At 40.2% G+C, this 27,554-nt stretch overlaps 1 protein-coding gene across 3 annotated transcripts; it reads right to left on the reverse strand.

Moving 5' to 3' along the window:
• On the reverse strand, positions 1 to 27,518 carry LOC125239362 (bromodomain-containing protein 8-like). 3 transcript variants are annotated; one of them, XM_048146920.1, is made up of 18 exons: positions 27,156 to 27,518; positions 25,006 to 25,186; positions 23,582 to 23,780; positions 22,750 to 22,851; positions 21,782 to 21,922; positions 16,726 to 16,873; positions 14,065 to 14,158; positions 12,634 to 12,690; positions 11,629 to 11,763; positions 11,194 to 11,312; positions 7,512 to 7,681; positions 6,592 to 6,746; positions 5,045 to 5,200; positions 4,219 to 4,291; positions 3,455 to 3,569; positions 3,035 to 3,169; positions 1,644 to 1,752; positions 1 to 535 (listed from the first exon to the last, which is right to left on the reverse strand). In XM_048146920.1, exons 1-18 carry the CDS (start codon positions 27,338 to 27,340, stop codon positions 413 to 415), a joined length of 2,397 nt encoding a protein of 798 aa, XP_048002877.1. In that variant the 5' UTR covers positions 27,341 to 27,518; the 3' UTR covers positions 1 to 412. The 3 variants fall into 3 exon arrangements, with proteins under 3 accessions (XP_048002877.1, XP_048002878.1, XP_048002876.1); XM_048146921.1 differs by having other exon boundaries at positions 5,045 to 5,161; positions 6,592 to 6,752; XM_048146919.1 differs by having other exon boundaries at positions 6,592 to 6,752.
• Positions 27,519 to 27,554: the final 36 nt, after the last annotated feature.

Here is a 27,554-nt window from a genome sequence, read left to right on the forward strand (position 1 = left end):
TATTAAAAGCAGTTTTATTCTTAATTACATTGTAAACTACACAATATTCTCCGCTACAATTTTAAGGAGTTGAAGTTTACTGATCGACGCAGGACCACACGTTTTTAGGGTTCCGTAGTCAACTAGGAACCCTTATAGTTTCGCCATGTCTGTCTGTCCGTCCGCGGATAATTTCAGTTGCGACACCACACTAACGAGGCGACGTGTGCTCGCAGAGTAGACGAGTGTGTGATTGATATAGTTAGTGGTGTGGCCGCTTGTGTTGTTGCGGGGAGTCGGCGCGGCGGCGCTTGCGGCGCGGCGCGCACTCCGCTAGCCCGGCGTGCGCCTGCGCAGAAGCATGCCCAGTTGCGACACCACACTAACGAGGCGATGTGTGCTCGCAGTATAGACGAGTGTGTGATTGATATAGTTAGTGGTGTGGCCGCTTGTGTTGTTGCGGCGAGTCGGCGCGGCGGCGCTTGCGGCGCGGCGCGCACTCCGCTAGCCCGGCGTGCGCCTGCGCAGCCAGCAGCATGCCCAGTTGGGACACCGCCTGCAAAATAGAGGGATAGTTAGTTTTCATCACACTCTCACTTTTTTTTAATTACAAATGGGCTTACTTTTGGCCACAGACTAGCCAAAGACAAAGACGTGGCCTATGATGGAGTGAGCTCGCCCAGCGCCGTAGGGACGGTCAGATGTTTTATCAGCTGCTGAAATATATATATTCGTACAAATTTCAAGTATGGCGGTGAAATCCATACTTTTTATAGCTGTTTTTAGGGTTCCGTAGTCACTAGGAACCCTTATAGTTTCGCCATGTCTGTCTGTCCGTCCGTCCGTCCGTCCGTCCGTCCGTCCGTCCGTCCGTCCGTCCGTCCGCGGATAATCTCAGTAACTGTTAGCACTAGAAAGCTGAAATTTGGTACCAATATGTATATCAATCACGCCGACAAAGTGCAAAAATAAAAAATGGAAAAAAATGTTTTATTAGGGTACCCCCCCTACATGTAAAGTGGGGGCTGATATTTTTTTTTCATTCCAACCCCAATGTGTGATATATTGTTGGATAGGTATTTAAAAATAAATAAGGGTTTACTAAGATCGTTTTTTGATAATATTAATATTTTCGGAAATAATCGCTCCTAAAGGAAAAAAAAGTGCGTTCCCCCCCTCTAACTTTTGAACCATATGGTTAAAAAATATGAAAAAAATCACAAAAGTAGAACTTTATAAAGACTTTCTAGGAAAATTGTTTTGAACTTCATAGGTTCAGTAGTTTTTGAAAAAAATACGGAAAACTACGGAACCCTACACTGAGCGTGGCCCGACACGCTCTTGGCCGGTTTTTTTTTTTTTATACTACGTCGGTGGCAAACGTGGTGTTTTGTTCAACATATCCTCCTTGCGTTATCCCGGCATTTGTCACGGCTCATGGGAGCCTGGGGTCCGTTCTGACAACTTATTCCAAGATTTGGCGTAGGCACTAGTTTTACGAAAGCGACTGCCATCTAACCTTCCAACCCGAAGGGTAACTAGGCCTAATTGGAATTAGTCCGGTTTCCTCACGATGTTTTCCTTCACCGAAAATGTTATACATAGTAAAAATATATTATTGATTTAGGTGTTAGACATATTTTAGATTGTGTAAGTTGTGTTACCTCTTCGTGTAGTTCCTTGGCCATCTGGTAGACGCTATGTTCGCTGCTGTTATACATGAGAGCGTTGGATAGCATGAGGAGAATATCTCGCTGGAACTCCGCTGTAGTTCTATAATTACATAACGAGTATTAAAAAAGAAACATTTTCACTAGGATGGCGCAATTATAGTTGGCCCTGTCAGTTGACATTGTACTTTTTTTTATGGGATAGGAGGCAAACGAGCAGACAGGTCGCCTGATGGTAAGCGATCACCGCCGCCCATGGACACCTGAAACACCAGAGGTATTGGAGGTGCGTTGCCGGCATTTAAGATGGGTGTACGCTCTTTTCTTGAAGATTTGAAGGTCGTATCGGTCCGGAAATACCGCAGGCGACAATTCATTCCACAGTTTAGCTGTGCGGGGCAGGACGTTTCTGGAGAAACGCACAGTTGAGGGCTGCCAGCCATCTAATGTTTCATTTTAATAGTTATTTGTTATACAAGGGGGCAAAGTTGTATTTTAACGCCGAGTGTGGAAGTGAGAAACGAGCAAGTGAAAGGATTCTATAGTTGAACCACGAGCGAAGCGAGTGGTTCGAGAATAGAATCCTGAACTTGCGAGTTTTTAACACACGAGAAGTAAAATACATTTGCACCCGAGTGTAACACAAAACTTTTCCCCTCACTATAGCGAGGAAACTACAACGCAAAAAATGCGTTTATCACTGCTTCCAGTAGTTCCACGGGTGGTAAATCATCTTTATTACTAGATTCACCTACTTTTATCAATTTTAAAGCAGTTAATTTGACTTTATTCAAGGTCAAATTACTTTACCCACTAGTGGATAAAATGCGTTTTTACCCGCTGGTATTAAAGGACAAAACTCGTGTTTCCGAGCTAGCGGAGGGAAAATACTTTTTTAGGACTATTATAGCCTGATAACAGAAAAAAGTAAGTAAAAGTAGTTAGTTTTTTAAAAGTAAATGGCTTCAGTCCATTAATCGTAAACTAGAACTTTCCTTTGCTAATCCGCGAATAGATAACGTTCAAGTCAATCAGTGCTAACCTGTTATAATTACTTGCGTATTTTTTACATGCAATTAATTTTCCCACCCTCCCACCGCAAAAATAAAAATAAATACGCAAATAAATATAACAACCCACCACCAAAAATACAAAACTCGACACGTGTTTCGCCTCTCTACGAGGCATCCTCAGGAGCTGATGTTGACGGTCCGAAGTCCCGCAACTGAGTCGCTGTCAGTTCAACATGGATTTCCGCAAAGTAACGCCTGATTCCATCGATTGTTCAGTCCATTATTCAGTTCGTCTGTGATTGATGTGTGTGTCTGTGTGTGTGTGTGTGTGCGCCTGTGTCTCTGTGTGTGTGAGTGTGTCTGTGTGTGTACCTTATGTTCCCAGCTTCGATGTTCCTCTTGATAGTAGTCAAGTCCATGGGTCTCTTGACTACAACGCTGTACCCAGGCGCCTCCTCGTCCGTGATTGGTCGAAGGAAAAGTGACGCGTACTTGTGCGCGCATAATCTGGCCAAAGAATTGTATATATTAAATTTCATCAAGTTAAAAATAAAATAAGTGTACTATTTTTATTTATGTATTTTGTAAGTGTTGTATAAATCAGTTGTTTTCGAATATTCTGATCATTATCTCTGTTTGAGCTGGTGGCTGGCTGGTAGAAAATGTCATTAAGGCATTAAGTATGCCATTTGTAATTTTGTTTATTTGAGAAATAAAGATTAAATAAATAAATAGCATACAACCATACTCCGTGGCGTTCTGAGACAGACAGACAGACAGACAGACACTCACCTGCTATACACGAGCATGACAGAGCGCTTCCACAGTCTGTGCTGGCGTTCAGCATCGTTAGCGTGCGGGGAGTCCGGCGCGCTAGCTTCTGCTGCACTTTCTGAACCGGAACATGCTGACAGACAGACATAAGTTTATTAATGTTGCTAAGCCCCCCCCCCTCCCCCTACATCTAGCGTCTTGCGAGCGTAGCGTCGGGAAAAAGCGTGGAAAAAGACGTCGCGTCGACGCGGCGTCAGCCTTTGCCATACAGTTGGCCCAACGTTACGCTTGCGAGACGCTAGATGCGCGGGGGGCTAAATCGTGAACAAAAAAGGCTAGCATATTTGGTGAAACTTCTAATGCGATTTCCAACTGACAACGCGCAACGTCAAACGTTTGACGCTCAGTGTTACCAACTCGAATTGAAAAAATACTGGACTGATGCCAGGAATATGCAAATTATCAGTACTGCTACTTGTCAATAGATGTCGCGACGAACGAAGTCTAATGCTCACCAATTTTTAGCTAATATTACAATAGTATTAATCAGTATTCTGTTTTCAATTCCTTCTGCTTGTAATATAAGTTGTTAACTGTTCTAATATTATTTTTTTGGCAGACGAGACACTATATAGACACCTAGTATCGAGTAGTGGTACTGATAATTCACGCTAGTTGACGCGTGATTGTCGCTAGATGTCACTATAACTATGCCTATACAAATAAATACAACTCTTCCCTTACTTACTCCTCTATGCTAGTTGTAACTTGGGAATACTCACTTCTAGAGTCAGATTTCTTTTTGCGGGAATAATCCCGTTTCTTCTTTCCGTCCTTTTCTTCTTCTCGGCTCAGCTGTAAAAAAAAATGTATGTAAAATATGAACAATTTCGAATAATTTAATTTAGCGAAAATCATTGTTTTAAACCAAATAGACTTTGTATACAATGCTTCAAACTATTGACCGTAGTCAACGTAGATGTAGCTCGAATCTTGATCATGTCTTTGAGCGCGATGGAATGGGATAGGTAATATTGCTGCCTCTATCAGCCTCAAGGACATTATAGTAACTCTATAGGCGTAGTATCAAAATTGACAATATGTAGACCGAATTTGTACAAAAGGTCTCTCTAGGCCTCTCGCTTTAAACCCCTTATACTAAGCAATACTCACCATTCTGACCTCGATGTCGGTCTAAAAGGACTACTATATTAACCATAAATGTGTCATTCATGAATCATGATTATCGACATGAACCTTGCGTCGCTAATTTCTCGGGCCTCTAGGCCTCTCGCACCTTCCTGACCTCCATCAGCGTGGTATCACCATTGTCAGCACTGAATCCGAATCATTAATTCTTTCGGCCTCTCGCTTTAAATTCCCTATACTAAGCAATACTCACCATTCTAACCTCCATCGGGGTATCATCATCAGTATCCGCATAGGGCTCCAGTGGCTTCGGTCTCTTTAGGCCTCTCGCTTTAAACCCCCTATACTAAGCAATACTCACCATTCTGACCTCCATTTGCGTGGTTCCGTTGTCAGCACTGAGTCAGAGCCATCAATTCCTTCGGCCTCTAGGCCTCCCGCTCTAAAACACCTACTCACCATTCTGACCTCCATCGGGGTATCATCATCAGTATCCGCGTGGGGCTCCAGTTGTTCCCCATCTTCCTTAGGCCCCTCGGCCTCCTCCTTGATCATGTCTTTGAGCGGGATGGAGTCCTGCGGGACAGGTAACGTTGCACTGGCCACTTCGGTGGCCTATGCCACATATTTGCGATGTTTAGATAGTTGCCAATTGTAAATTGTATATTACAATACCAGTGCGGAAAAGAAGGAATACTAGTGGTGATATACAAATTTTAAATTGACACGAGTTACGAATTTCCTTTTCGCACGTGTATCGTACGAAGTTTTTCAGTGCATATGGCCCTTTTAAGTTTAGACCTGACAAATGAATGTATTATTTTGCAAACAAAATTACGATACAAGTGCGTAAAAAGGAAGTTCGAAACGAGTGGCGATAAATTAAAACACTACCGAAGAGACTTTTAAATCGACACGAGTTACGAATTTCCTTTTCGCACGTGTATCGTACGACGTTTTTCAGTACAGATGGCCCTCCGAAGTTTCGACGTGACAAGAATGTACTATTTTGCAAACTAGTGCGTAAAAAAGACTAGTGTCGATTTAAAACACTCCCTTCGGCCATGTTTCAGTACAGGTGGCCCCCCGAAGTTTCGACTTGACAAGAAATGATCCACTTCTCGCACTAGTGCGTAAAAAAGCACCATCCGTACTGAAAAAAAAGTGTGGAAATTAAAGAATAACGACATCGATCAAGCTTGTTCTCTTACACATAATGATTTGAAAGGGACAAACTTTCATGTATGTATGAAAATGATTTAAATATTTCAATGCGATTGATGTCTGCATAGGGTTGCGAAAAAACAGGTTTTTTTCTGGCTTGAAAAAAAAAAATCACAAAAAAAAACCGTGAAAAAAAAAACAGTTTTTTTTCTGGAGTATGTTTTTTTCTAAAGTACGAAATCTCAAAATTTGCAAAGCAATTAATACTTTTATACGGTTTTTGGACTTTATGTTAACTAATTAACGATTTTAATTTAATAACTTTTTTCTGGTTTTATAAAACTAACATTTACGAAATCTGTAGTTATACTCTGTCAACCAAGTCTGTCAGTAAATAAGAACAAAGAAAACTATATGCATCCTTTTCTTTAGGGTGCTAGAGAAAAGGATACCTATAGTTTTCTTAGTTCTTATTTACTGACAGACTTGGTTGACAGAATATAGTAGTTATCGCTATTTACTGTTTTTTTTTCATGTTTTTTTTTCATAATTCTAAAAAAAAAAACATTTCTTTTTTTTTCTATTTGCAACCCTACGAGTATGTCTGCATATTTATAATTTGCGAATAATATTTTTTTTTTCGCGTTAGTCGATCGGTACGGTTGTCACCTTTACTAGACACCTGATTTAATTTACAAATAAACCGAGATCGTTTACGAATAAAACGGAAAGATAAGGGCTCTGTTCAGAAGAAGTTACTAAGGATTGATAAGAAAACCTTATGCTTGCGATATCTGTAAAACACATCAAGCTCTTCGTCTCAACATTAGTTCCCGACTGACCTCAGCATCTTCATCTTTCTCCTGATCCTCCTGGGCCTCCTTAACCTCCTGCACGAGGCCTGACGCGGCCTTGACCTCCTCGGCGATGTTCTCTATGCTCTCCTCCGGCTGCAGTTCCGGTAATGGGGGGTGGGGGGGTTGTTCCGGTGGTAGTTCTGTAACTGGAACAAACAGATTAAGAGTCGGTTGCGCCAACTGTCTGGCACAATTTCGTTGTATGGGACTTTCTCTCTCCGCTCTTAAAAATAATAAAATCATAATCATTTTTAACCCCCGACGCAAAAACGACGGGGTGTTATAAGTTTGACGTGTCTGTCTTTCTGTCTGTCTGTCGGTCCGTCCGTCTGTCTGTCTGTGTGTGTGTGTGTGTCTGTCTGTGGCATCGTAGCTCCCGAACGGATGAACCGATTTAGATTTAGTTTTTTTTTGTCTGAAAGCTGAGTTAGTCGAATGTTCTTAGCCATGTTTCATGAAAATCGGTCCACTATGTCGCAGTCGGGTGTTTTTTCAAAATTTTAATTTTGTGGTTAGGTTATCAGTCAAATATACCTCATAATGCACTTTTAATACCTCAAACCTATAAATATTAGTTTCTTAAGTCAACTTCTATAGAAAACAATCATTTATTGTGCCAATTTTGTTACGAGTCTAGTAGCCTTTAATTATGTAAATATATTGTGTCAAAACAAGTCTGTCAGTAAATGATTTGACTGAATGGTTGACTGGTAGATAATGTCTTTAGGCATTAAGTCCGCCATTTGTACTTTATTTATTATATTGTGCAATAAAGTTTTGTAATAAATAAATAACAACTAAGAAAACTATAGGTATCCTTTTCTCTAGCACCCTAAAGAAAAGGATGCATATAGTTTTCTTTGTTCTTATTTACTGACAGACTTGGTTAACGGAGTATAGCTCACCTATAATGCTGTCTTCTGGCGGCGGATCGCTAGGCATGGGTATGCTGTCGAGGTCAGTGACCTCGGGCACGGCTTCTGGTTCCGGGTCTTCTGGCGGGGGCGGGGGCGGCAGCGGGGGGAAGGGCGGCGCCTCCTCCGGCGCCGGGAGCGGTGGGGGCGAGGGCGGAACGCTGTTAAAATGTAGATAATATTTTATAGTGACGTTCTTGAAACTATTCTTAATAAGCTTAGAATAAATTTCAAAGTGGAAACTGTCCGCCTTGAGTGAAACCACACCTCGGACACTGGCGATCAAATATATGAAAGAGGCGCGTTTCTAGCACACAGTCTAAGCTCGTGTAAGTGAACGCGTACTATGCTTGTATCAGTGAAATATGACAGGTCGACTGTTCGCGTTTTTGACAGGCGGTAACTGTGAGGCAACCGAGAGGGGGTGGGCGGCACTTTCAGCGGGGAGCGGGAGTGACCATACTGTACGATAGTACTCTTTATTATACTGTGGTGAGACTTAAACTCGCGGAATCTGGATCTATACTCCAGTGCTCTTCCAACTGAGCCACCGAGAATAGGCTAGTTTCCTACTAGTCAAATCAGCTTCTTTTTATGAACTGTCAAAACGATTTGTTAGTATGGAATTACTATGAAATACTGAGAAGTGACGTCACGATCAATTCATTTACTTTATATCTTTCTCTTTGCATTATTAAATAGAAATTATGTTTAAAAATAACTACTGTCCATATTTTTCATCTAATTATGTGGTGCATTATTTCGTGCACTGCATAAAATATTTTATTTCAAGTATAGGAAACTAGCCTATTCGACCAAGCCAGCGAAATTTTCGACCATTTAGGTCGATGGGACCCCTAGCGACATCAACCGTAAGAAACTCACTCTCACGACATCTGGATCTATACTCCAGTGCTCTGCCAACTGAGCCACCGAGAATTCGACCAAGCCAGTGAAATTTTCCACCACTTAGGTCGATGGGACCCGTAGCGACATCTACCGTAAGAATATTGAACTTCTTAAACGGCAACCGGAGTTACAAGTCATATTGGAAATTGATGTCCAGTTACGATGTGCTAACCGTGCTAAATTTTCAACTTTTTATTTTATTAATTTTGCATGAATCCAGCGTGACTCAGGGGACCGTAACCATGGCAATAGCAGGCAAGAAAAAGTTGGTTCACCCGGATTAATTACACATTAATTTCAAGATCATAAAACGTTAATTTCCAAGCTCTGTTTCTATGGTATTCAAGGACCAGCATTAAATCTCATACACTCGTATCTATCAGAAAGAAGCCAAAGAGTTACTGTAAATGGCGCTTTTTCAACAGATAAAGTGGTAGAGATGGGTGTGCCACAGGGTTCGATTTTAGGCCCTTTTCTGTTTCTGGTATATGTGAATGACCTGCCATATATGGTGAGCCAAAAATCTGGCATTGTCATGTATGCCGATGACACTTCTTTACTTTTTAAGGTGAATAGAAGAGATACCGAATTAGTTGAGGTGAACAACACTCTCTCTGAGGTAGGCCATTGGTTTTCTGTAAATAATTTAATGTTGAACCCAAAGAAAACCAAGTGTATGAAATTCTCCTTATGTACTGGTTCTAATCTAAATTTAGTCTCGAATATCAAGCTTAATGGTCAGCTGCTTGGCTTTGCGCAAACAACGGTGTTTTTAGGAATAACGCTGGACCCAAAATTACAATGGGGATCTCATGTAACTACACTAGCAAATAGATTGAGCTCAGCTGCTTTTGCAGTCAAAAAAATGAAACAGTTAACTAATGTAGAAACGGCACGACTGGTTTACTTCGCCTACTTTAATAGTTTGATGTCGTACGGTCTTGTATTGTGGGGCTCTGCAGCCGATATAGAAACAATATTTATACTACAAAAACGAGCATTAAGAGCAATTTATAATTTAAAGACACGAGATTCACTAAGAGAAATCTTTAAAAATATTAACATTTTAACGTTGCCGTCCCTATATATTTTCGAAGTCATTATGTATGTCAGGAGAAATTTGTACGCTTTTCCAACAAACTCTGAGAAAGCAAAGGTTACCAGAAATTCGGGTAAGCTTAAAGTTTCTTCCTGTAGACTAGTAAAAACGAAAAAGTCCTTCTTGGGAAACTGTACAAAGTTCTACAATAAAATTCCACTAGAAATTTGTAATCTTACAGACGCAAAGTTTAAAGCCGTTGTAAAAGGGGCGCTCATTGCTAGGGCATACTATAAAGTTAAGGACTATATCACAGACCGGGATATATGGAAAATGTACTTAAGTGACAAACCAAAATAATGTATTTTGCTTTATATGCATAATTATTTAATTTAAATTGTATTTTCAGTTAGGATAATTGGTTAATTTATTTATTTATGTTTGTACAAATGTACCCTTGACTTTCATAAGAGCATTATGTTAATGCCTAAATTGAAGAATAAAGAATTTCATTTCATTTCATTGAAAACCTCTGTGTCTGTAACACTGACATTCTAAAATCAAGTACAGCTGGGAATAAAAGGTAACAATATATACATATTTGAAATATGCTAATTAAGCCCTTTCAAATGATATACAACATGTCATCCTAACTTCATTTTATTTTTTTGCTTCGTTACTTTATGACCTCTAGAGGGCGCCATGATTCGTTTGCGGTGACGTCATATAGCCTATAACCAGCGGACGATCAAGACGATTCGAATGACATATCGTTTGTCAAATTCTAATGAGTACTTTAGAAGGAGGGAACAGATGAACATATACATATGTACATACATACATACATACCCACATACATCATTGACGACCGGTCTGGCGCAGTTGGTAGTGACCCTGCCTGCTGCGCCGCGGTCCCGGGTTCGAATCCCGGTAAGGGCATTTATTTGTGTGATGAGCACAGATAATTGTTCCTGAGTCATGGATGTTTTCTATGTATATGTATTTGTATATTATATAAATATATCGTTGTCTGAGTACCCACAACACAAGCCTTCTTGAGCTTACCGTGGGCCTCAGTCAATCTGTGTAAGAATGTCCTATAATATTTATTTATACATACCGCTCAAAATTATAACCCTCCTTTTGCGTTGCCGCAGTCGGGTAATAAGTAAGCACAGACCAACCCCTATAGACATCCATTACAAGACGACTCGCGGTCGCCAGCCTTCCTAGTATTTGCACTGATATAAGCGCGGGCGCTCGCCGTGCCCGATCAGTATCGACCAAGTAACAGACCCGAAAGCAGCGCGTGTTTTTCGCACTAAAAAATTGGAAAAGGGTATTTTGATGCCTTAAAGATGTCCACCTGTAGTGTGAAATGGTGTGGAAAGGTAACAAGAAGCTCAAATTTAAAAACAGACGGCATTACATTCCACAAATAAGTCATATTTATAATTTATTCAGAGCCGGCATAGGTCAACTTACATTGGCCACTTACGCGTCAGTAGAGGGACAGTCATACTTCTGTCCCTTTTCATCTGGCGCGACTGCCCGCCGTCCTTGAAACGGCCAATCACAGCGCGCTTAACACATTCCCCGCCCGCTCCTCGCACCCCAAACACTGGTGACTCGTATCGCGAACAAAATATACAAGATTGCTACTCTATAGGAGGTTCTCTGTGTAAGTAAGGATATAAAATCGTTTTAATAACAATTTAAACTTACATAGTTTCTTCAACAACCTCAGTGGCGACCTCTTCCACGACTTCCGGGACGTCTTCGACCACCACTTCCGGTTCCACTTCCGGCGGCGGCGCTTCCGGTTCTTTCACTTCCTCCTTGGGCTGCCAAAAGAAATGTTTTTTTTTTTTTTTTCAGGAAAGGGTCCATATTAGTTCCTATGTTTTTAACCCCCGACGCAAAAACGGGGTGTTATAAGTTTGACGTGTCTGTCTGTCTGTCCGTGTGTGCGCCTGTCTGTGACATCGTAGCTCCCGAACGGATGAACCGATTTAGATTCAGTTTTTTTTGTTTGAAAGTTGAGTTAGTCGAGAGCGTTCTTAGCCATGTCTCATGAAAATCGGTCCACAATGTCGCCGTCGGGGGTTTTTTCAAAATTTTAATTTTGTGGTTATGTTATTTCTGATATTTTTACTTTACCTTCTGGACCTCCGGGTGTATGATCTTGATTTCCGGCGTAGGGAACTTGACTTCCGGGAACGCAATCTTGACCTCTTCCGGTTGCGGCGCGGGCTCTTCCTGCGGCTGCACTTCCGGTACAGGCTCCTCGGTCACCTAAAGATAAATAAATAAATCAAATAAGCGGGAAGATGATTGGTAATTTTAAAGAATCTCTCTCTCTGCCTCTCCCTCTCTCTCTCTCTTTCGCTCTCCCTCTCTCTCTGTCTCCCCCCCCCCATCTCAATATAAGACAGGGGAAAAATACTAGCGCCATTGTTTTTTTCTAAATATGTTTTTTTCCGATGAACAAATATTCGACAATAACGGTTTTTCGTGATGTGACACACATTAATTCGATTTTAATTCGATTAACATTCAGTATACAAAAGTTTGTTGGGGAATCCCCGATGCGGCGTGCGGCGTGGAGAGGCGGTGGTGTTGTCAACAGTAAATACTGATAACTACCAACTACAGATTTCGCAAATGTTAGTTTTATAAGACCAGAAATTAAATTTATTTCATTAAATTCGTTTAATAGTTAACATAAAGTCTAAAAAACCGTATAAAAGTATTAACAGCTTTGCAAATTTTGAGAGAAAAAAAAAGTATTTTCTCAAACATGCAATGAAATATTGTCTTTACGTTCCTTAAAATGGGCTGGGAAGTATCGCTTTTTGGGCGCAACAACTCGAGAGGACTGTAAAGGGATTTCATATTATTTTTTAGGCTAGGCCTGCAACGTAACTTTTTTTTAAAAAAAATTTTGCCCTTTAGAGCATTTTTTTTTATTTCATTGTATGTTTGAGAAAAGCACTATACATGCCTCGGCGTGAAAACGGATTCCCGGCCTCGTATCCCTATCCGTATATCCGGTATATACCCACTTGGCCGGAAATCCTCATTTTCCCGGCCTCTGATGTAATGTACTATTTTGCAACCCTATGTGTAACCTAATATAAAGAAAAATGGACTACTGTAACTTACTGTTATTTCTTCCACGTGAATTTCTTCGGGTACTTTTTCTTCCTCCACTGGTTGAACCTGAATGGACATACACTTTAGGCCATTGCTGTAAATCTACGTTACTCTCAGGATTATATTATACTTTATACTAGCTTTTGCCCTCGGCTTCGCTCGCGTTAAATTCTAAAATTTCAGAATGCCCCCCCCCCTTTTCTAGAGAAGTGGGGGGTTAGAAAGAGACAAAAGTAGCCTATGTCACTTTCGATCATTCTCCGACTCCTCCACTTAAATAATCACGGCAATTCGTCGCTCCGTTTTGCCGTGAAAGACGGACAAACAGACATACACACTTTCCCATTTATAATATGAGTATGGAGCTACTGTTTTTTTTTAATGGGGAAAACCGGCTGACGGCATTTAATATGGGAGTACACTCTTTACTTGACTAACTAATAGTACATTACTACAGAGGCCTCAGACCTATCCGGCCTCGCTTCGCTCGGCCGTCTATATGTCTTCGGCCGGCAACCCCATTTCCCGCCGAGGTATGTATAGTGCTTTTCTCAAACACGGTATGAAATAAATAAAGTCTACTGAAAATAGTAACTTTTGGATGGCTGTATCTCCTAAACGGCGCGTCGTAGCGCAAAAATAATCGAATTTTCGTTCCCCTTTAGTACCCCGTATACGCCTATAAAAAAAACAAAAAATTAAAAAAAAATAAAAAAAAATTTTTTTTCGTTTTTTTGTATGAAAACGCACCCAAAATCAAATATTGTCTAGGGCCCGTACCAGTTGCAGTCGGCACGTCTATAAAGCCCCTTATAGTTTTTTTTTAATTGGCTAAATACCTGGATGTTATGTCACAATTATCTGTGTTTGGAAATTAAAAAAGAAGACTTTGCCGGCCTTGGCCTGCAAGGTTTGTATGAAATTCCATTATCTATCAATCGTCCTAGCCGCACCTGCAACATCATACTTCGCTGCCAATTATAAGGCACATAACATCAATATTTCATACCATGTTTGAGAAAATAATATTATAGGACATTCTTACACAGATTGACTAAGTTCCACGGTAAGCTCAAGAAGGCTTGTGTTGTGGGTACTCAGACGATATACATAATATACCAAATCCAGTGTGTGTCTGTTTGTTTGTCCGTCTTTCACGGCAAAACGGAGCGACGTATTGATGTGATTTTTTAAGCGGAGATAGTTGAAGGGATGGAGAGTGAAATAGGCTACTTTTTTTCTCTTTCTAACGCGAGGGAAGCTGCGCAAAAAGCTAGTACTTATATACATAGAAAACAAGCATGACTCAGGAACAAATATCTGTGCTCGCACAAATAAATGCCCTTACCGGGATTCGAACCCAGGACAGCAGATTAGCAGTCTGGGTCACTACCGACTAGGCCAGACCGTCATAGCAAAGCTTATTGAGTTAATACTTGCCTCGATCGGGGCGGGATCATTTTCAATCTTGATTTCTTCTGTGACCATTGGAGTTTCTTCTTCGTCCTTCTTGAATGGCGGCTTCTCGACCGCTCTGTAATAAAAATACGTTGTCATTTCAATTGAAACGTCTATCATCTTCCATAGGCGTTAGGAACTGGTCCCACCGCGAGCTAGTAAGCTATCGGCTATAAAAACGAACAAAAGTTATGTTAAGTTTATAGTTACTCGCCCAGAGATGAGCTATTAATATCGCCGTGTTTCTTTTATTTGCACGGGAGTGCTTATCTTTTGTTCGTTTTTATACTATAAAAACGAACAAAAGATAAGTAAGAGCTAGTAAGCTATGGCTATAATAGCCATAGCTTACTAGCTCGCGGTGGGACCAGTGCCTTAGTGTTCTATGTATTTTGATTGCGAGTCATTAAGGGCAGCTACGCGAAAACGGTCTTAGAAGACCTTCCCTCGATTTCAAACTAATAAAAATGACGTTTTGATTTTGAAAAATCATACAGGTTGCGAGAAAAATGACAATTTTGTCAATTTTTTGATGCCAATCGATCCCATTTTTATCCAGGGTTAAAAGCTTCTATGTAGGCATAAATTAAATATAACAAGATCATACCATCCCATACATTAAAATGCGACCGCCTAAGACCGCGCTTACACTCCACCACACATAGATGGCGCCACAAAAATGTCTTGTAGCTTTCGATTATACTTGTAGATGGCGTTAAGTGTCACTTTTGACATAGATTTACGGCTCGGAATTGACACTTAATGCCAATCTACAAATAATCGGTGGCAACAAGGCATTTTTTGTGGCGCCATCTATGTGTGGTGGAGTGTAAGCGCGTTCGTAGGCGGTCGCATTTTAATGTATGGGATGGTATGATCTTGTTATATTTAATTTATGATGTAGGGGACCAAAAAGCTACAAGTCGAGAAAAACTTTTACACAATGTGTAAATACCTGACCGGCCCCTTATGCAGTGTGGCAACAGGTGGTATATGCAAGTCGATGTCTCTAAACGTGTACACATCTTCAGCATTATCTCTGTCTCAGCACAGTTATATACGCCAGAGAGAGAAAGATGTTGTACATACCTGACTGGCCCCTTATGCAGTGTGGCAACTGGTGGCATATGCAAGTCGATGTCTCTAAACGTGTACACATCTTCAGCATTATCTCTGTCTCAGCACAGTTATATACACCAGAGAGAGAAAGATATTGTACATACCTGACCGGCCCCTTATGCAGTGTGGCAACAGGTGGTATATGCAAGTCGATGTCTCTAAACGCGTACACATCTTCAGCATTATCTCTGTCTCAGCACAGTTATATACGCCAGAGAGAGAAAGATATTGTACATACCTGACTGGCCCCTTATGCATGGTGGCAACAGGTGGTATATGCAAGTCGATGTCTCTAAACGCGTACACATCTTCAGCATTATCTCTGTCTCAGCAGAGTTATATAAGCCAGAGAGAGAAAGATATTGTACATACCTGACTGGCCCCTTGATGTCTCTAAACGCGTACACATCTGCAGCCTTTATTTCTGTCTCAGCACAGTTATATACGCCAGAGAGAGAAAGATATTGTACATACCTGACTGGCCCCTTATGCATGGTGGCAACAGGTGGTATATGTAGGTCGATGTCTCTAAACGCGTACACATCTTCAGCCTTTATCTCTGTCTCAACACAGTTATATAAGCCAGAGAGAGAAATATATTGTACATACCTGACTGGCCCCTTATGCATGGTGGCAACGGGTGGTATATGCAGGTCGATGTCTCTAAACGCGTACACATCTCCAGCATTATCTCTGTCTCAGCACAGTTATATACGCCAGAGAGAGAAAGATATTGTACATACCTGACTGGCCCCTTATGCATGGTGGCAACGGGTGGTATATGCAGGTCGATGTCTCTAAACGCGTACACATCTTCAGCCTTTATCTCTGTCTCAGCACAGTTATATACGCCAGAGAGAGAAAGATATTGTACAGACCTGACTGGCCCCTTATGCATGGTGGCAACGGGTGGTATATGCAGGTCGATGTCTCTAAACGCGTACACATCTTCAGCCTTTATCTCTGTCTCAGCACAGTTGTATCAGCCAGAGAGAGAAAGATATTGTACATACCTGACTGGCCCTTTATGCATGGTGGCAACAGTTGGTATATGTAGGTCAATGTCCCTAAACGCGTACACATCTTCAGCCTTTATCTCTGTCTCAGCACAGTTATATACGCCAGAGAGAGAAAGATATTGTACATACCTGACTGGCCCCTTATGCATGGTGGCAACGGGTGGTATATGCAAGTCAATGTCCCTAAACGCGTACACATCTTCAGCCTTTATCTCTGTCTCAGCAGAGTTATATAAGCCAGAGAGAGAGAAAGATATTGTACAGACCTGACTGGCCCCTTATGCATAGTGGCAACGGGTGGTATATGCAGGTCGATGTCTCTAAACGCATACACATCTTCAGCCTTTATCTCTGTCTCAGCACAGTTGTATCAGCCAGAGAGAGAAAGATATTGTACATACCTGACTGACCCCTTGATGTCTCTAAACGCATACACATCTGCAGCCTTTATCTCTGTCTCAGCAGAGTTATATAAGCCAGAGAGAGAGAAAGATATTGTACATACCTGACTGGCCCCTTATGCATTGTGGCAACGGGTGGTATATGCAGGTCGATGTCTCTAAACGCGTACACATCTTCAGCCTTTATTTCGATGTCGTCTATGTCTACTGCTGGCACGGGGAGAGGCACGGGGGAAGGCACGGTCGTGCTTGCTATAAAAAAATGATTATTTCAAATATCTGTTAAATTGTATCTTGTTTTTTAATGCATGTTAATTGTAAGCAAAGAGGATCGAGTATTAAGGTGGCTCGCTTTCCATACAAAAAACATCTACCATTTATTTAGTCACCGCACACTACAACTAAATAAAAATATGCGCATACATCTACTATACATTATCCATCGTCGCAGTATTGAACGAAATACATTGTTTCATACAGAAATCATGGACAAATCCATGTGAATTTTTTATTAATTTTACGAAAATGTGTGTGCCAAATTTTGTGTACAGACACAGAGCCGTCATATTTCGCGCATTTTTAGTTGACATTGTCATCAGTGACACTTGGCTCTTGACAAGTAATTATTTAAAGATATTGGTTTACTTAACTCAAGCAGACTCAGAAATAATGACGCATTTTGTCAATAAAGATACATATCGTGTATTTCGACACTGCTAGTGTAAATCGAAATGGCGTCTCGGTCAAATGCATTGACTATGAAACAGGAGATCTCGAGTTCGATTCCGGGCTCTTTTTTAATAATTTGAACTTTTTTTGGATTTATTAAGTTTTATTTTTATTTTTTAATAGAATAAATATTCTATTAAAAAAGACTCTTACTATATTTCTTTCCTATTTTTTATTTTCATACAAAAATACATTATAATCTTTATTATGCCTTTGTTGATAAAATAAAATATTACACGTCAGGCCCCGTAGCCGAATGGCATTTCTCCGACGCCAAACGAAAGCGATACGCCGCTGGCTCTGTCGCGCCAATACGCAAGCGCGATAGAGATAGATATCTACTAGCGCTTCGTTTCGTGAGCGTTTCGTGAGCGATTGTGCCATTCGGCTAGCCACCCAGGTCAGGTACATAGGTCATAGTGTGGGCATAGTATTAGTAACGTGCTGACTTCCTTACATTTACTGAGCTAGAGTTGACCTATGTTATTGTTGTGTGAATATTTTTCTTCAACAACTAAATAGTTATATATATGAATATGTATGTAGGTATGTGGGTAGCTTTTGCACATTGTAATTTTTCCTCAGTCACCCGCTGAGCTCAGAGACCACGAACGCTGTAGTGTTCGAAACGTCGGGATGAATTGTAAATTCATTATACACGATTTAATCCGTTTTCATAGTTTTTATTTCATGAGTAACTATCGCGGTAACTGAAGACAATATTAACTAAATGGTTACAAATAATAATTATCATCAATATAATCTGGTCCAGGCAGGCAATTATGGTCGCGCGATAAATGATAAAACATCTGGCCGTCCCTATAATCGCACTTACTAATAGTGCGACAGGGACGGCCTGATATTTTATCGTCTATCGCGCGACCATGCTACCCGTGCTGTACTAGCTTTTGCCCGCGGCTTCGCTTGCGTTAGAAAGAGACAAAAGTAGCATATGTCACTCTCCATCCCTTCAACTATCTCCACTTAAAAAACATGTCAATCCGTCGCTCCGTTTGGCCGTGAAAGACGGACAAACAAACAAACACACATTATCTTTGGTGAAACAACGAATTCTTCCACTTCAGATTATAGAGTAACCAGCTTTTCCCATTTATAATAAACTAGCTTTTGACCGCGGCTTCGCTCGCGTAAGAAAGAGACAAAAAGTAGCCTATGTCACTCTCCATCCCTTCAACTAAATCCCCTTAAATAATCACGTCAATTCGTCGCTCCGGTTTTGCCGTGAAAGACGGACAAACAAACAGACACACACCCTTTCCCATTTGTAATATTAGTATGGATTTGACATTATTATTTATATTTAAATAATTATATATGTATAGCCCAATTTCATCGGTAACAGCGTGTTATGTAATGGCGTCGTTGGGGAACAATCGTCTGTCACGCCGTGATGGTGCGTTCGATTCCCAGGATTCTATAAACTTTTTGTATTTTTTTGGATATAAATTTCGTTTTTTTTATTGACTGAGCAAGAATGGAGAGCCGAAGGTATCAATTTTGTCTTAGAGAACATATTGATTTTTTTATTGTCATTTTGATTTTCTATTTATTAAGTTGAGATATAAAACACTACTTTTAATACCCTCGCTAAATATAATATTTTATCTAAATCACTCCTTAGATAAAAAAGTCCACTTGAGTTTTTAAAGCATTACGTTACTCAGTTAACTATTGCATTTTCATTTACTAATTTAAGATTTCAAAAGCGATTTGAATACCCTTGCTCCATCAAAAATAAACAATTAGAAAAAAAAAATCATTCGGATCGTAGTTTAGAAACTAAAATTTATCTATACTTTTTGGATTTTTTTAAAATATCAGATTAGGATAATTATGTTAGAAATTCTGAGTTCGACGAACAAAAAATAGTGTCACATAGTGTTGTGTTCCTGCCGGTGAGTAAGGCTGCCAGAGCTCAACGAGGGTGCGGGGTGCTGACGACGGGAGGACTTACGGAACTAATTTGTTCCGTCTATTGTCCTTTGAGTCGTCGGCAACCCAAACCCTCCTTTGAACTTGTACACTCCTTTTTGCTGTGCATACGCAGCAAAGGGGAGTGTACAAGTTTCTAATGGGGCGGCAACGCGCATGCGACACTATTCGAGTTGCAGGCGTCCATAGGTTACGGTGACCGCTTTCCATCAGGCGGACCGTATGCTTGTTTGCCACCGACGTAGTATTAAAAAAAAAAGAGAAAAAGTCCTGGATTCGAACCCAGTGCTTCCATGTAAATCATGCGATGGCACGTATTTACCGCAAGGCTATTTAGACAAGCTGTCGCCGCGTGAAATTATCGACTAGAATGAATACAAAAACACTGTTTGTATGTGTGAGTGGTACTTAAAAATAGTGTAAAATAGTAAATTTATTTACATTAAGGGGATTAACGTTACAATGAGAAGTTGAATGTTTGTTGTAATACGTTAATTTTAATATTAAATGTTCGCGAAGCATAATTGAAAGTATATAAATGCCTGTACGACTCCACAAAAAAAATAAGACCGGTAATTTGCAGATTAACGCCATCTAACGCAGCCTGAGTTTCGGGTAACCTAGGCGAGCCACCTTAAAGAGAGTTACTGTCAAAGTAAAATGTGTAATCACAGTGCATAGACTGCCATCTCTCGACAGAGGCTTAAAACTTTTGAACTTCAGTTTTGACAATTTGGACCATATTCTTAGCTTGATATGTTTTAAAATGTCAAATATTTATATTAGCGCCATCTAGCCGAGCGTACCCCAAAGGTGTATCGCCATCTAGCTCACCGTACCTTTTTCTGTTATGGTTTTGGGGTACGTTTTTTTCTTAGACTTTATCGGTCTATACGAAGTTATATAGGTCTTTGATTGTAAGTAATGTTTTGAAAAGAAGTGGCCCGCCGAGTTTCTTGCCGGTCCCATACCCCCTCCAAATAAAGGGGGCTGAAATCTTCTCGAGGCTGAGGCGTAGGGTTAGAGCCGGCATAGCTTTATTTGACGTTCATATGCGCATTGCAATATGCCTATTAAAAAAAAAATCATTTCATATCTTGGTTCTTAATAATAGTACATTTCGTTATAAGTGCGAGAAGAATGACATTCTCGCACGTGTGACGAACTTATTTTTTATATTATTTATTTATAATGCTGAAGAGCTAAAACATACATTAGAGCACTATCAATAATTTACTTAATTAACCTACAGAGACTACATATTCATATTCTTTATTATATTTATAATATAACATGTCATGTATTAACTGTAAATGGGTTAATATATATATATATATATATATATTATTAGGTTACTAACTATTTAAAAATTCTTCGTAACTATAGAACGTGTGCTCAAGAAGCCAACGTTTCAGTTTTGACTTAAAGCATAAATTAAATATAACAAGATCATACCATCCCATACATTAAAATGCGACCGCCTACGAACGCGCTTACACTCCACCACACATAGATGGCGCCACAAAAAATGCCTTGTTGCCACCGATTATTTGTAGATTGGCATTAAGTGTCAATTCCGACCCATAAATCTATGTCAAAAGTGACACTTTACGCCATCTACAAGTATAATCGAAAGCTACAAGACATTTTTTTTTGTGGCGCCATCTATGTGTGGTGGAGTGTAAGCGCGGTCTTAGGCGGTCGCATTTTAATGTATGGGATGGTATGATCTTGTTATATCTTATACTTTTAAACGAGCAATTCTTGTATATTTATTTATTTATTTATTTATTTATTTATATATATATTTATTTACACTGACGATCTCGGAAACCGCTCTAACGATTTCGCAGAAATTTGTTATGTGGGGGTTTTTGGGGGTGAAAAATCGGTCTAACTTATCCTTAGGTCCCGGAAAACGCGAATTTTCGAGTTTTCATGCGTTTTTCTTCGCGCGCCATCTCGTGTGCAGTAGTTGTACTGTTAAGACAGAATTCTTTCGGTCGATGTAAGTACTATTTATTGCAAACACTAGATGGCGACACAGGTCAAGGCTAAAACGAATAGAAAATACACTATTTGAGTTTTTGTGGCGAAATGCGCGCCATCTCGTGTGCAGTAGTTGTACTGTTAAGACAGAATTCTTTCGGTCGATGTAAGTACTATTTATTGCAAACACTAGATGGCGACACAGGTCAAGGCTAAAACGAATAGAAAATACACTATTTGAGTTTTTGTGGCGAAATGCGCGCCATCTCGTGTGCAGTAGTTGTGTTGTTAAGGCTGAGAATTCTTTCGCTCGATGTAGGTACTATTCATTTTTGAACTAGATGGCGACACATGTCAAGGATACGAAACAGAACCGAGCGAAGCTCGGTTGCCCAGATATTATTTAATTTATGCTTAAAGCCAGAGAAAGAAGTAGCTGAGGTGACTGTGTCGGGCAGTTTATTATAAATAGTTAGGCCCATTACATACCTTTGAGTTGTTGCTCTATCTGTACCAGCTGGCTCTTGATATGCTCTATAGCGGCGTGTTTATTGTCGTGAGGACTTGTAGAGCCAGGCTTCTCCAGCAGCATAGATAGAGTCGGAGCGCCGGCAGATGGCGATATAGTTTCTGCAAAAAAAAGGTAAATATGTGATTATAATAACCACAAAATTAAAATTTTGAAAAAACCCCCGACCACGATACAGTGGTCCGATTTTCATGAAACATGGCTAAGAACACTCCCGAGTAACTTAGCTTTCAAAAAAAAAAACTAAATCGGTTCATCCGTTCGGGAGCTACGATGCCACAGACAGATAGACAGACACGTCAAACTTATAAGTTTTAACACCCCGTCGTGTATGCGTCGGGGCTTAAAAATACAAAGAAATCAAAAAGCAAAGGCAAAGCTTAGGACGTTAAACTTTCGTGAGGCATATTAAACGTATAAACCGGGTCACTCACGTGCAAAATAGTCGAGAAACGCTCGACATGTTTCGCTCCGTAACGAGGAGCATTTTCATTGAGCTCGCGCGATACTATCCCAACGCAGACTGGCAGACTGCGGGCTGCAGCTCGCCGCGACCGATGACTCGGCGCGGGCGTCGGCGGCGGTAGGGGAGGCGAGAAACTACCCTCATTTTCGACACAATTAAAATTTCGTGAGGCAGCAGCAGCTTGCGTTAGGATACTTTTGTTGCGGAAAACGGGATCAAGTATATAGAAAATTACCGCTAAAGTACCTAAACTAACAGCTGACTAATGGCCGTCATCTTGCCGACCAAATTGGCTCGGGGAGGCAAACGTGATCGCCATCTTGCCGACCAAATTGGCTCGGGGAGGCAAACGTGAGCGCCATCTTGCCGACCAAATTGGCTCGGGCGAGGCAAACGTGAGCGCCATGATGCTGAGCAAACTGACTCGCTTAATGTGAACCCGGTTATTAAGGTTAGACTTACCAACAACGGTGGCGGGGTGAGGTATGTGCTGCGGCGTGGTGACTACAGGGGAAGATTTTAACAAAGATGTCAACAGCGGGGACGACGGCGGCGGCGGCGTTGCTGTAAATAATCACAAGTTAGTACATGAAAATGACATGGCACAAAATAGAGGAGCCACCATCTATGTAAATGGCTTTGCATGTTGGTCTGTGCAGGCGGGCGCCACGTCCTCTCGGCCCTTGCCCGACGTTCCTGTCTTTTTTTTCAGCCAGGCGGCCCGTTTGGCTGTCTTTCTCTCATCTATAGTGAACTTAAACAAAGGATACTATAGACTAGACAGCCAAATAATAATACCACTACCGAACGAGATGGTCACATACAAATTATAATAAGAGTGACAGAGAGCAAAATGTTATTGTTTGTCTTTGTCATAGTTTCACTTTTCCGCCGCTGCCACAAACGAGTTTGTGGCAAACAATAACCCTTTACCGCATATTGTTCCAAATTTGGCCGTTATAAATTCTACTCTACTGACAACTGTTATAGTTCAAATTTGAACAAATATTGTATACGTCACATGCGGTAAGGGATATGTACGTGACGTCAAGCTTATTATCCGCCCAGATTACGTAGGTTGTTTATGGTAAACTGTCAGCCATTTTTAAAGTACTTCTTAATTTCGCACCATTATTCTATATCTGTCCCTTACGGGTGTACGCTTATGTCAAATCTATAGTATTCTTCATCTGAGATACTGAACACTTACACGAAGCGCTCTGATTGGTCTACCTATCCTCTCAGTACTGACACGAAGCGCTCTGATTGGTCTAGCTATCCTATCTGTACTTACACGGCGCGCTCTGATTGGTTTGTGCAGGCGGTCGCCACGTCCTCTCGGCCCTAGCCCGTCGTTCCTCTCTTTCTTTCAGCCAGGCGGCCCGTTTGGCTGTCTCTCTCTCGCGCGCCCGCTTAGACGTTTCAATGGCGGTCCATAGTTCGCGCACTCGGTCTTCTGAGGTCGCTGGGTTACGGACTTCGTTTATTTCGTTCTGGAATAAAATTGAATGCAATAATAAATCAATAAAAACCTTCATGAGAGAGAAATAGAATACCTTTTTTGAAATATATTTTAGTTGGAAATATTCAGGTTGGGTATATTAAGGGTGTCTGGAAGAAATCGCTCTTTAGCGATAAGACCGCCTGTTGTTTACCTTTGTTTGTGTTGCTTCCTTGTTTGTATTGTTTTATTTTATCAAGGTGTGCAATAAAGAGTATTTACATATTGTATTCAGTAAATAATTTTGATGACTTACAGTACCCAATACAAAAAAATAATTACAAAAAAAGTTTATTGGACATTAAAATATCAGGATAAATCTCACAATATAAGCTGTATCCATTTTATACAGGACTTTATTGCTTACACATTAAAGTTATAGATACAATATTTTTGGCACTTTTGTTTTCATTTTATTTACAAAGAAAATATCCATGACTCAGGAACAAATATCGAATCGGATTCGAACCCAGAACCAAAAGCTTAACAGGCAGTCACTACAGACTAGGCCAGGTGGTTGTCAAATTTTGAAAGCTTGTTTGTATTTTTTTTTTTTTTTTTAAATATTGGGGACACCTTACACAGACCAACTTAGCCCCAAACTAAGCAAAGCTTGTACTATGAGTGCTAAGCGACGATATACATACTTAAATAGATAAATACATACTTATATACATAGAAAACATCCATGACTCAGGAACAAATATCTGTGCTCATCACACAAATAAATGCCCTTACCGGGATTCGAACCCAGGACCGCGGCTCAGCAGGCAGGGTCACTACCGACTGAGCCAGACCAGTCGTCGAATTATTTATGAGGTACGGTCACCGTCATAAATAAGCGATGCTTTTTGTCCCTTGTCGCTGTTAATCGTTTGACAATTTCGTATGACATTTCAAACACGACGTTAAGGTGACAAGGTACAGAAATAATAATTTATTTATGCCGGTGACTTTGGCACAGGCACAATATTATTATTATTATTATTTAATAAGCAGGCGGGAAGTAAAAAAACTGATATAGCCTGTATCCAGTGATCATAGTGACAGTAATCGTAGCCGAGTTGCAGATGTGATGTGCTTGTCTAGTCTATTTTTAAACTGATTCACATTTTGTGCTGAGACCACGTCTTCTGGGAATAGTTGTCGACTTGCGGAAAATGCCCAACAAAACTAAACTAAACTAAAGCCGGTGACTTTACTAGTTGTAAACAAACCTTGAGCTGTTCATACTGACGGTTCATTTCTGCCACGGCCTCCTGTATCTCAGCGATGCGCTCCTGAGTGAGTTTCTTAAGGATGCTCTCCTGGGGAGTCTCCACGGCACCTTCAGAGCTGCGTTTCTTCCGCTTTGGTGTCTCCACATGTTCTAGTAATACTCCGTATTGGGCCGCACAGCTGAAGCAAGTAATATGTGGAATACTAAATTCTAAGTTAATTTACAAGTTATACAGCTTAAAACCTTAGCATGTGCATGAACAAGAGATCGCAGCAATTATTCATTTAATTTTTTAATTTCATTAAGTGATATCTTCAATCGGAGTATGTGACAGATTGAGAGGACATTCTTTGAAGTTGATACGGACACAGAGTAGTAGGGCTCCAGGGATCCTTTAGGAAGGCAAAAGATCGGCCTGAGTGGAGAGCACTGCGACGTACAGCGACTTATGGTGGTCACAACCCTCAGTCATGAGCTTTGACGAAGAAGAAGATTTAAAAACAGATTTGATAAATATTTCTCGACTGGACAAATCACAAGTACAGGACATTGATGTGCATGTATCAGCTATAAGCTGCCTGTGCGTTAACAAATAATAAATATTAAGTCATTCACTGAAACCACATACAGACAAATGTGGGCATTTTAGTGTGGCATTCAATGTGTTAGCAGCACAGAACTTAATTTAGATAGAAGAAACAAATTCATATATTTGTATAGGGGCCGAGCGTGTCAAATTTTGTACTGAAGTTGATTCTTGCCTATAATTTTAAATATGTCTCAGGCTCTTCTTGATTGTTCATAATTTTTGTGTTGTTGCAATTGAATATCACGTAACAAGGCATTTTTTATGTTTTGGTTGACTTCAACTTACAAAAATTGACGCCCGAAAGCTGCAAGCTGCGAGTAAAGACGGACAACTCAGTGGATTTCACTGAGTTCATTTGACACGCTAAGTAGATACGTTTGCTTGATCTATGGTATATATGACATCAGATCTGTGGTTAGCAGATTATTTGGGTCCACACTAGATCAGGACCGGGCCTTAAAATCGATTCTACAGTGTAGTGATATATGTTCTATCTATTTAGCCTTTTCTTCTAGTGTTTATGATTGTTTGTTTAGATGAAGTCGCGTAGTTCAGTGTGCCTGTTGGCATAGGCCTCCTCCAGCTCTTTCCAGTATTTCCTCTGCCTGGCCAGTCTAGTCCAGAAAGGCCCTACAGTGGTTATAATTTCGTCCTCCCATCGTTTGAGTGGTGGGCGTTGAGTGATATATGTTACCAAACCCTCTAGCACAACTTGCCTTGTCGCACGCGAGTCCATACTTGAAGTTGCGCTTGATGTATGGACTCGCGCGCGACAAGGCAAGTTGTGCTAAAGGGTCGGGAGGATGAAATAAACTAATAAAATTTGTAAAAGATGAAAAAAAATTAAAAATGAAAAAAGTTTATTATATAAATTAACAATTACAGAAAATCGCGACCCTGTGTCCTGAGCTAGGAAACCCTGTGTTACAGGACGCAGTTTCGTCGCACTAGTACCTTAATCAATATATTATAAAACTAAACAATTTGTAGAGCGAGTTGCATAATGAAGTACAAAAAGCTACGTTACACAAAAAAAAAGTTGTATTTTTTTTTTGTGTAACGTAATATATTTAAATAATTGTGTTTGGTATCAACACTGAGCTGCGTGTACGTACGAGTATTTGCTTGAATGTACGGGTATGTATCTGTTAGACTGTGACAGATTTATATGTACTATAATAAGTATATGATATGAGGATATTATTAATAAATTAAGATGAGAAGATAGATATTTATATAGCTATACTTATACTTATAAAGGGTATTCAACAAAGTTTTAATAACATAAATAAAATAAAATGAAATATAATATATACTTAGCTTGCCACAGTATATGAAAGAGCAGCAGATGCAGAAAATAAGAACATATTCGTTGATATTTAAAGACTGATTTAAATGTGTTTGTTTACAAACAAAACATAAATAATGAAAATTACTGAATATAGTTGGGTACCTAATTGCTTTGGTACAATAATAGTAGCTTAAAGTTTTTACTGAATGGTAAAATAATAAAATGTAACAACCTTGTATGTACAATGTTATATCATAAATGTCCTTACCTCTTTTGGGAATACCAATCTGCAGGCCTATTAGGTTCTCCCACAGTTTTTAACGCTCTGGACACAGACATCCAGTTCTGGTCCCCACTCCTGACCACAGCGGAAGCTAGACATAGCTGCTCCCTAACGTTCCAGGTATCCAAAGGAATCCTTTTGAGCTGAAGCCTTTCTTGTATGGAACTCATTTTGAGGTTATGACGCTTTGTTGATGTTTTTGATTAAATACACCAATTAAGAAGAAATTCGGTTACATTATACACGCTTAGAACAGTTTAAAAATATCACCACATGTTGCTTTTGATAGCATTTTTGTTTAAAACTACACAAACAAAATAAAATCGAGAGATCGAAGCTGCCAAGCTCAGTTAGGTTTGGTTTGTTTGAGATATAGACAAAAAC

This window comes from Leguminivora glycinivorella, chromosome 25 (assembly GCF_023078275.1).
Source record: "Leguminivora glycinivorella isolate SPB_JAAS2020 chromosome 25, LegGlyc_1.1, whole genome shotgun sequence".
NCBI lineage: Eukaryota > Metazoa > Arthropoda > Insecta > Lepidoptera > Tortricidae > Leguminivora > Leguminivora glycinivorella.